At 56.0% G+C, this 10,928-nt stretch overlaps 1 protein-coding gene across 1 annotated transcript in view; it reads right to left on the bottom strand.

Moving 5' to 3' along the window:
- KLHL36 (kelch like family member 36) overlaps nt 1-10,928 on the bottom strand; it is a 13,542-nt gene that overhangs the window by 2,223 nt on the left and 391 nt on the right. Inside the window, exons 2-3 of the mRNA XM_008072240.2 lie at nt 3,667-4,740; nt 2,055-2,212 (exon numbers count right to left, since the gene is read on the bottom strand). Coding sequence (XP_008070431.2) covers nt 2,055-2,212; nt 3,667-4,740 — 1,232 coding nt within the window. The remainder of the gene's footprint in view (nt 1-2,054; nt 2,213-3,666; nt 4,741-10,928) is intronic.

The raw sequence follows: 10,928 nt of genomic DNA, 5'->3' as shown, positions 1-10,928 counted from the left end.
TGAGCATTCCACTGCACTCTAGCCTGGGCAACAGAGTGAAACTCCAACTCAAAAAAAAAAAAAGATTAACTGGGCGTGGTGGTGGCACCTGTAGTCCCAGTTACTAGGGAGGCTGAGGGGGGAAGGATTGTCTGAGCCCTGGGAGGTCAGGGCTACAGTGAACTGTGATCGTGCCACTGCACTCCAGCCTGGAGGACAGAGTGAGACCCTGACCCAAAAAAATTATTTAGAAAAAAGCACCTAGCTCCAAGTTAGCACACAGCGACTCGTAGCTACGAGGACTGCTGAATCACCTCACTCACAGATGTCCAGGTATACTCCCATCAGTGTCCTGGATCTCCCCATGAAGGTCTTGTCCAGAAATTGGAAGTGTCTGGATTCATGCCCTACACGTGACTTTAAAACCTGGGCACTCAGCCGGGCTCGGTGGCCCAGCCTGTCATCTCGCGCCTTTGGGAGGCGGAGGTGAGTGGATTGCCTGAGCCCGCGGGTTCGAGACCCGCCTGGGCAGCGAGACCTCATCTCTACAATAAATCAAAAAATCAGCCGGGCGTGGTAGCACATGCCTGTAATTCCGGTTACTCGGAAGGTTGAGGCAGAAGGATCGCCGGAGCCCAGCAGGTCGAGGCTGCGGTGGCCGGGAGCGGCCACTGCACTCCAGTCTGGGCGACAGAGTGAGACTCCAACTCAAAAAAAAACAAACAAACCTGGGCACTTACCACACTCACTCCTCAAACTCCCAGGGACCCTGGGTGTGTTCCCTGGCATGACTAGCTCAGAGAGTGCACTTTCTTTTTTTTTTTTTTGAGTTGGAGTCTCACTCCGTCCTCCGGACTGGAGTGCAGTGGCCACTCCCGGCCACCGCAGCCTCGACCTGCTGGGCTCCGGCGATCCTTCTGCCTCAGCCTTCCGAGTAGCCGGAATTACAGGCATGCGCTACCACGCCCGGCTGATTTTTTGATTTATTGTAGAGATGAGGTCTCGCTGCCCAGGCGGGTCTTGAACCCGCGGGCTCAGGCAATCCACTCACCTCAGCCTCCCAAAGGCGCGGGATTACAGGCTGAGCCACCGAGCCCGGCGAGAGTGCACTTTCTAGGTGTGGACACAGCGGGCTAGTGAAATCAAGGGCAAGTACCTGCCACTGACCCCAGGCTGAGGACAGAAGCGCAATACACGCACACCTGAGCAGGAGGACTGAGAACGGCGAGGGGAGCACCAGCCCTAGAGCACGCCCTGCCTGCTCAACACACACACACACCTCTGGGGGGAGGACTAAGGATGGTGAGGGAGGACCAACCCGGGAACGCTCCTGTCTGCTCAATGCATGCCCACCTGAGCGGGAGGACTGAGGACAGTGAGAGGAGCACCAGCCCGGGAGCATTCCTGCCTGCTGGATGCAGGTAAGGGCATTTGGGCAGCGGTGCAGCTGGTCCGCGTGGCAATGCTGTGGGGGAGGCAGCATGAACTCACCCTACAGGTGAGGAAATAGAGGCTGAGTGCAGTGAAGTCATTCATCACAGACTGAGGATCGACATCTCCCATCCCATCGCCTTCCTTTTTTTGGGTAGACATGGGGTCTCACTATGTTGCCCAGGCTCGTCTTGGACTCCTAGGCTCCAGCAGTCCTCCCACCTCAGACATCCAAAGTGCTGGGATGCCAGCTGTGAGCCACCACGCCTGGCTCTCTCCGAACCTCTCCTGCCCAGACTCAGGGAGAGCTTCGGGTCAGTCCCTTACTGAAAGGGAGGGCTGAACCCAACACTCAGTCTCTGAGATGCAGGAGGTGAACAGACTCGGCCACTGGGCGAGGTGTGTCTTGGTAGCAGAGCCGACACCTCCAGTCAGCCCAAGACCAGAGCCCAGACTGTCCAGAGCCCAGATTGTCCACTGCCATATGCCCACACCCTCATCATCAACCCACGGTTACCGACAAGCCACAAGGTGGTTTTTTCCTGAAACTGGAGGTCAAAACGCCCAGGAAGTGAGGGAGACGGGCTTCACTATATCCCACGCAAACACCCCGCTTGAAGAGCCTCCCTGGAGTCCCCAGTCACCTCGGCAAGCCAGCCACATAGGACCAGGAGTCAGTCTTGGGACTGTACGTCTCGACTGAGGAGAGAGCTCCGTTTTCGTTCCGGCCACCCACGGCCACCAGCATGTCCTCAATGGAGGCAAGGTAGAAATCCACACGGCGCTGGTTCATGGAAGCCACCTGTGGAGGCGAGACACCTGTACTTTCCCTTCCCGACCTGGGATGGTGTCAAAACACCCAGCACCACATTCTCCGAACGTGCGTGTGGAATGCACGGCCCGAGGTGGGGGGGCGGGGTGTGCAGACTGTGGCCGGGCGAGTCTAGGCTCTGGGGTTTCCACCTGAGTCGAATGTGTCCTTCAGGTGAAAACTCCCAGAGTCCCTGAGAGCTCCCCGAGGTGCCGAGCCCCCAGGCAGGGGACGGAGACACCCAGTTCCCCAAAATTGCTTGGTCATGGGGTCTGCTGTGGACTGGAATTCCGCAGGACGTGCAGCTCAGAATTGCAGATTTAGTGGTTTCCTGAAATAAAAGTTCATGCTTCCCCTCCTCCCACCAGACATTTTAAAAAACGGATGCTGCTTGCCATCTGTGTTAACAGAGCAGAAAGTGGCACTCACAGGAAATTACAAAGCAGAAGACCCAACTTTTTTTCTCTTTTTAAAACGAATCCAAGCAGAACACACAAAGCACAAGGGCCCCGGGAGGCAAGGTTCCCGCTGTCACTTCCCCGCCAAGCTCTGGAGAGCAGGCTCCGGGGCTGGGCCTCTTTCTTGGGGCAAGACTCAGACCTGGAAGGGTGGTCTCAGAGTCCTGAGAAGAGAATCAATCGGAAGTCACCTGGAGTCCATTTGGACTGAGTTTGGAGCTCAGGAAACACCAAGTTAAGAGAAAACGCGGAGGTGTGAGAATAAAGCCCAAGACAGTTTCCCGGGTGGGGAGGGAGCCAGGGGCCTGCCGGTCGCCACCAGCTAGAAGGCGGCATCCCCGCGTGATTCCCAGAGGAGAGAGCCAAAATGTGGAGCGGGAGAGGGTCCGAAACCCCACGGCTACGACTTAGCCAGGTTGGGACGCAACCTCAGGTCTGATGTCGAGGCCCTCACCCTTCCCCAAAACAGTCCGAGATACCCACAGAAGGGCCAGGTGTGAACCTGGTGGCCTCCAGAAACTGGCTCCCAGAACCCTTCCAAGAGGGGAGTCCAGCAGAGGCTCTGGGACACAGGGGACATTTTTGAAACTACGGTTCAACTCTCTAGGCTGGCGCCGTCCAGTGTGGCAGCCACGCACCCGTGTGGCAGTTTACACATACACACACCTCAGATAAAACCAAATACAACTGAAAATTAAATTCCTTGGACTCTGACAGCCACACGGTGCTGGCAGCCGCCACACGGGACAGGACCGAGAGATGCGGTCTCTCTCCACGCGTGAGGAAAGCTTCCCTGGACGGCTGCCGGGACAGTGGCTGGCCTCCGAGGGGGCGCGGGCGGCAGAACCGCATCTCTCATCGCTTTATCATCACACTCCGCTCAGAAGCAGGACAGTGCCGAGACCGAGAGGAGGCAGGGAGTCAGAGTCTGGGCTGAGGCAATCACGCGTCCTCGAGAGTAAAGAAATAATCCGGCTTTAATCTCACCTTGATCCACTGTTTACAGCGGGGGTCATACCTATAAAGCAGGCTGGAGGCCGCGTCCCCTCCATTGTCCCGCGAGAAGCTGCCGCCCGCAATGAAGATGAAGCCGCCCAGCACGGCGACGCAGTGGTGGCTCCGGCGCGCCGGCAGGGGCGTCTCCTTGACCCACTGCTGGCTCTGGGCGTCCAGGTAGCAGGTGTCGTCGCTGAGCTCCAGACACCGCTCGGAGACCTCGCCGCCCACGAACAGCAGGCGCTCCTCGTTGGTGCGCAGCGCCGTGCGCTGGGTCTGCATGACGGGCTGCGCCGTCAGGTTGTTGTGGTAGCACACGGCCTCCTCGATGAAGGCCTCGCAGCCGGCCTCCTTGGGCAGCAGCGAGCACACGGCCGGCTTGACGCGGTGCAGCAGGTCGTTCTTGGGGATGAGCGGGAAGTGGATGTGCCCCAGCACCTGGCGGGCGTGCGCCTCGCGCTCGGGCTGCTGCGTCAGCCACTGCAGGGCGGCCTGCAGGAGGTCGTGCTCGCACTCGCGCTGCACGTCGCTGCTGCCCAGGTAGGCGCACAGCTTCTGCACGGACACGTTCTGCAGGAAGGCGGGCGTGAAGGACAGCGTGGCGAAGCGGCTCAGGACGAAGCCGTCGACGAAGGCGTCCAGGCGCTTGAGGCTGTAGATGGAGGCCAGCTCCTGCAGGTACAGGTAGTTGTCCTCGCTCACCTCCTGCTCCAGGTACTCGCAGCAGAAGTCCACGGCCGTCCAGATCTGCAGCAGGTGCGCCGTCTCCAGCACGTAGTCGATGTTGCCGCCGTCCAGCGCCAGCTCGCCGCTGTACAGGAAGTCCACCACGGCCTTGAGCCCGATGGCGGAGGCGCCCACCAGCTCCACCTCCTTCTGGAAGGCCTCGCGCATGCCCAGGGTGAACATGGAGTTGAAGTAGTCGCTGCACACGGCCAGCAGGTTGCGGTGGGCCGGCACGCGCTGCTCGTCCGCCACCAGGACGATGTCGCAGAAGAGGCCGCGGAGCCGCTGCTCGTTGAGGCGCTGCAGCACTGTGGAGGAGTGGTCAGCCCAGTGGTACACCTGGACGGAGAGTGCACATCACCCGAGTTCTTAACTTTATTTTGTTAACAGACACAGGGCCTACGCTATGTTTTCCAGGCTGGTTTTGAACTCCTGGCCTCAAGCAAGCCTCCCACCTCGGCCTCCCAAAATGCTGGGACAACAGGTGTGAGCCATCGCGCCCGACCCTCCGGGGATTCTTACTTTTACTTTTTTCTTCCCCGGGGATGGGGAGTACATGGCCTGCCGGGGCCACGCGCATGGTCCTGAACCTGACCTGCATCCTCAATAAAGTAGAATCAAAGGGAACAGAAACCAAAAGCCGCATCAGAGCAAGTCGCGGGAAACGAAGGTGCTCCTGTGTGTGTACATGTCTCCTTTCTTCCTTCTTTTTTATATATATAATTTTTAAAAACTCGCTTCTCTCTCTTGAGTTGGAGTCTCACTGCCACCCAGGTTGGAGTGCAGCGGCACGCTCACGGCCACCGCAGCCTCGACCTGCTGGGCTCAGGTGATCCTCGCCTCCCTCGTAGCTGGAACCACAGGCACATGCTACCTGCCTGGCTAATGTTTTGATTTACTGTAGAGACAAGGTCTGCCAAACTGCCTAGGCTGGTCTCAGTCAATCCTTCTGCCGGAGCCTCCTGAAGTGTTGGGATTACAGGCAGAGCCACCTTGCCTGGCCCCCCCTTCAGTCCTCCCTCCTCAGCCGCCCAAAGTGCTGGGATCCCAGGCTTCTTCCTTCTCTATAAATAGAACTCCCAAAAGCGTTCTCTTTCCCCTCTTCTTCCCCTCTTCCCTCCTTCTTTACAGTGGATCTTGAAAAATGCTACCCGATGAGAGAAGTGAAGTTGCTCAGGGTGGAGCCTCTGAAATCTGGGTTCAAATCCCAGCTCTGCCACTAGCTAGCTGTGTAGCCTGGGGCAAGCCACGGAACTTCTTCACCGCCACGCCCTCGTCTCCCGGGTGAGGATGCGGGAGTCGGAGCTCATGGAAAGCAGCGTGGCAAAGAGCTCGGGCGGCGGGGGCTGCTGTGACTGCCAGCTCCCAGGGGGTCTGCAGCGGAGGCCCACACCTGCGGGGCCTCACACAATGCGCGGCACACGTCATGCGGCAGGGCGGGACCCCTCTGATTTCCACTGCTCCGTCCAAGCAGTTGGAAGGAGCCGGAGGGTCCCGGAGACTTGACGCATCCGGACTGCGACACTCCGGGGAAACTACGTTGAGAAATGTGTCTTCACCCGTCCCTGCCGGGGTTCAAGGACAAACGCTGCATGTGAAGTGCAGCGTGTACGTGTACGTGCGTGGGTGTGTGTATTGGCTGTAGTGGCGTGCGTAAATATGTTATGTCCGTCGAGCATGAATTAAATAGCAGCTCATGAATATGCAATGAGGAAATACAATACGCAATTTGGGCATGTCTACAATGGAATTGTCTACATCCAGGCCTCCTGGCCTTGCTGAGTTAAGACAACCCCCCTTAAAAATTAAAAAATACCAAATGCATTTAATTCTCCCGTGACTGGAAAAGAGGGTGTATGGCCCGTTGCCATCGTGATGTCTTATTTAAGAGGAACGAGTGGGCGGTTCTAGGCGTTATGGCCCTGAAGTAAGAACCAGATGTCAGATATAGCTTCTGTCCTTGCCCAGGGCTTCTCCGCGGCACATGCGGCGCTGCAGGCCCGACACACACATTCTCACTCCAGTGCCGCAACAACCCTCGGAGGGAACGGCTGCTCACAGGCCGTTTCCAGATGGGGAAACTGAGGGTCGGAGAGACAGAGAAACATGCCCAGAGTCCCCTCGGGACTGGCTAGCAGGGCTCAGAGTTGAATGTGGACCTGATGCTAGCGCCCGGACCTTTTGTCACCAGGCCATACTGGAGGGAATAAATCAATGGATTCCATAGGAATAATTAATATGAATTCATTAATTCAATAGATTCAAGTTGGCAGACACTGACTGAATGCCACGTGCCTGCCATGGGCTTTGAGGACTCAAGAGATATCGGACCGAGACAACAGCCTCCAGACCCGGGGAGGACTGACTAACCTTACGTCAGGGATACTGCCCGCTGTTCTATTAATTCACTATCTAAAAAACAAAAGAAGAAAATTCAACACAGGGAGGAACAGACCGTTCAAAAATGCCACGTAGGTGGCTGGTCTAGTGAAGGGTGAAGAGGGAAAGAATGGGCTGGCTTCTAGCCTGCAACGTGCTGGGTAGAGAAAAACCAGGCTGCAGACTTGTTGGGTGTCAGCAGCTGTGGTTGGCACTCGCCTCCCTGAACTCCCTTTATTTTTATTTTTTAAAAGTAGAGACGGGGTCTTGCTATGTTGCCCAGGCTGGCTTCGAACTCCTGGCCTCAAGGGATCGTCCTTCCTCAGCCCCCAAAGCTACTGAGATTGAGGTGTGAGCCACTGCGCCTGGCCCTCCCTGAATTTTTTTTTTTTTGAGTTGGAGTCTCACTCTGTCACCTAGACTGGAGTGCAGTGGCCACTCCCGGCCACCGCAGCCTTGACCTGCTGGGCTCCAGCGATCCTTCCACCTCAGCCTTCCAAGTAGCTGGAACTACAGGCACGCAATACCACGCCCAGCTAATTTTTGACTTATTGCAGAGATGAGGTCTCACCAAGTTGCCCAGGCGGGTCTCGAACCCGCAGGCTCAGGCAAATCCACTTACCTCAGCCTCCAAAGCACAGGATTACAAGCTGAGCCACTGAGCCCGGCTGCCTCCCTGAATTTTTATGCATTGCCTCTCCATACGTGTCCCACGGCAGCGGGTTTCATTTTTTTCTTCCCTTTCAAATCTGCTCTTTACTGCCACCGACGCATTTTTAATTGAGATACTTTATTTCCCTGTGGGCCTTTCACATCTGCTGTCTATATTACAGGAGCGGGTAGCGTCCTCACAACCTGCTGTGGGTGCCAAAAAGGTATTAGCTGACGTTCCCCTCCCCTCTGAGCTCTGAGAACTAGGTCCAACCGCGCTTCCCTTCCAGGATGGTTTTCCCAGGTCTCATTCACGCGTGTGTTGGTTTAATCACAGAGAGAGCCGGGCTGGCCTCACCTGGGCTCCCATGGACACTGACCTGGACCCCTCCTGGTGTGGACAGGAGGAAGAAGATAAAGCAGCTCAGCAGCAGGTGATTTGGGACAGCAACGGCCTAGTGGTCCAGGAGAAGCGGGGGAGGGGGGTCTTGGTGGATCTGTGCCCACCAGGGCCCTGGCTGCCTCTACGTCGTGGAGGGCGCTGGACCCGCCACATGTCAATGGAGGCACACATGACCACAGGCCACGGTGCAGAAAGGGAGGCAGCCCGGGGGGTGAGGCCGGGAAGACCCAGACAGCAGCTGCCAAGGGAACCATCTGCTCCAGTGAGCCAGGCAGGGACAAGGGCAGCCATTGTTCCCCAAACTGGGTCTCCATACCAAGCAGCAGGACGAAGCATTACCTGGTTCGTGCCTGCACCCTGCTGCTGGTGCATTAGCACAGCCACATAGACGGCAACTTTCAAAACACACTCACATGCTAGTTCCCTATTTTAATTTTTTTGACTTGAGGGTAGGGGAGTCTCACTGTTTCTCCTTGTCATTCCTCAGGCTAGAGTGCAGTAGCACGATCACAGTTTACCACAGTCTTGACTTCCTGGGCTCAGGTGATCCTCCTGCTTCAGCCTCTGTAGTAGCTGGGACTACAGGTGCGCGCTACCACACCCGGCTAATTTTTTAATTTATTGTAGAGATGAAGTCTCACCAAGTTGCCCAGGCGGGTCTCACACCCGTGGGCTCAGATAATCCACTCACCTCAGACTCCCAAAGCGCGGGATTAGGGGCTGAGCCACCAAGCCTGGCTTATTATTATTATTTTGCGGGGTAGAGATGAGGTCTTGCTATGTTGCCCAGGCTGGTTTCAAACTCCTGGTCTCAAGCAATTCTCCCACCTTGGCCTTCTAAAGTGCTGGGATTACAGGCACGAGCCACTGTGCCAAACTGACTTCCCAATTTTAAAGGGACAGCAGTGACAGAGTTTCAGCCTTTCAGGCCATTTGGAAGCCCCAGTCCCCAGCACCCCCGGCGGTGTCAATCTTGTTCATTCTTCTACTTCCTGTTTTAATCAAAGGGGCTGACACGGGAGAGACTGCAGCAGGTGTGGGTATTCGAGATTAAAAAAAAAAAAAATTCAGCAGCCAAGTGGACCTGCACATTTCAGGGGAGGTGAGGGAACAGGAGCCGTCCCACAGGGGGAAGACCCTATCTTGCTGGAAATGTACCTCACACCACGTGGGGCAACACGGGTGCGTCTGAGGTACGATGCTGACTAGAAGAAGCCAGATGCCCGGGAGGTCCCACTCCACGATTCCGTTTCAACGAAGCCCCAAAGCAGGCGGGGTGCAGTGTTGGGGGCTGGGGGAGAGGCAAACCGAGCGCAGCAACAAGAGGACTTGGGAATGTTTCCTTCCACCTGGATGCTGGCGACAGGGGTGAGTTTAACATCTCGAGATTCAAGGCCACACTCATATGCTGGCACTTCTTAAGAATGAAAAGTTAGAACCCTAAATGCAGTCAGTCAAGGGACAGAGAACCCCACTCCCCAGAGCGCTGATTCAGAGAGAAATGAGCTCGGGATCCAGCAGGAAGGCACACGGATTTCCAGTGCTATCAAACTTCGAAAGCGACCCTGTCTCCCGAGCCAAGCTCTGAAACAAAGCCCCTTTGAGAGAGCAGCGAGAACTTTCTGGGTTTTCCCATCCGATAAAGCAGAGCTTGGCAGGAGCCTGCTTAGAGGGTAGACTCACGTGGGAATGGGAGGCTGTTTATCAGGAGAACCAGCCACTCATGGAAATGACAGCCTGTTTTCGTTGCACGCACATCCACACACCCTTGCTCCCTTCCCTCACACCTGCAGGCTGCTCACAGCTCCTTTTCCCTAAAGCAGCGTCTCTCTGCGTGTTTTCATCATACCCCTCGAAGAAGCCTTTTGAGAGACTTTTTCCTGAGAGCTCCCCCTGCAAAATGTTAACACCACAGAGGCATCGTATGCCTGCACATGGCCATATGTGTAGGTGTGCTTTATATATGAAAAGAGAAACATTTTTTCTGTACCCCGCCCCAAGAGCTCGTTTCCATCACCCTGGGGACGAAAATATTGTCCTCACTGACAACGTGTGATGCAAGGTACTACAACATTTAGTCTCTAAAAGGAAGACTTTTGGCCGGGCGCAGTGGCTCACACCTGTAATCCCAGCACTTTGGGAGGCTGAGGCGGGAGGATTGCTTGAGCCCAGGAATTCGAGACCAGCCTGGGAAACATAGTGAGACCTTGTCTCTACAAAAAGATTAAAAAGTTAGTCAGGCGTGGTGGCATGTGTCTGTAGTCCCAGCTACTCAGGAGGCTGAGGTGGGAGGATCTCCTGAGCCCAGGAGGTCAAAGCTGCGGTGAGCCATGATTGTGCCACTGCCCTCCAGCCTGGGCAACAGAGTGAGACCCTGACTCAAAAAAAAAAAGGAGAGGGGATACTTTTAAAGAAAAGAAGGCATTGTTAATATTGAGGAGACAGGTGTAAATGGGACCTCCTGATCTTTATCAAGCAGCTGTGGGGCAGGGGTTGCCCTGATTCACCTGAGGAGTCTGTTGACCACCCAGTTCACCAAGTTTCCTCTCAGATTTTAACTGAGCAGGTCTGGGGTGGGGCCAGGGGCACGTATTTCTAATGAGACCCTCCTCCGGTAGCCCGGCTCTGGGGAATCTCTCCATCGCATGCTCTTAGGTTCCCAGGGAGTTATGACCAGGGAAAAGGACACCAGGCCCTTGACATCCAGCTAGGCGATACATCGCCTCCACGACAGATCCAAGGCTGGGTTCTCAGTGGACACATCCTTGGGGTTTTGGGGCCCTAGTATGGGGGATGGGCATCCCATGGTTCTCTTCCTGTTCCATCCAAACTCCTAGGGCTGATGCATAGATGAAGCGAGTCCAGTTAGAACACGGAGAAAGTTCTGGAATGCCACACTGAAAAATGGAGACACCTGGCCATGGTGTCACAAGTGTCTCTGGCGCCTCCTTCCTCCCTGATTTTATGACGCCCTCCGCTCCCCGCCTGCTTCTCCCCCTGCCCATCGTTAAGAACACCAGCCGGGTTCAGTGGCTCAGCCTGTAATCCCACGACTTTGGGAGGCTGAGGTGAGTGGACTGCCTGAGCCCGCGGG

Source organism: Carlito syrichta, unplaced genomic scaffold (assembly GCF_000164805.1).
Source record: "Carlito syrichta isolate Samal-C Ts95f unplaced genomic scaffold, Tarsius_syrichta-2.0.1 Scaffold33826, whole genome shotgun sequence".
In the NCBI taxonomy this organism is placed as follows: Eukaryota; Metazoa; Chordata; class Mammalia; order Primates; family Tarsiidae; genus Carlito; species Carlito syrichta.
This window is presented reverse-complemented; position numbering and strand designations above follow the sequence as displayed.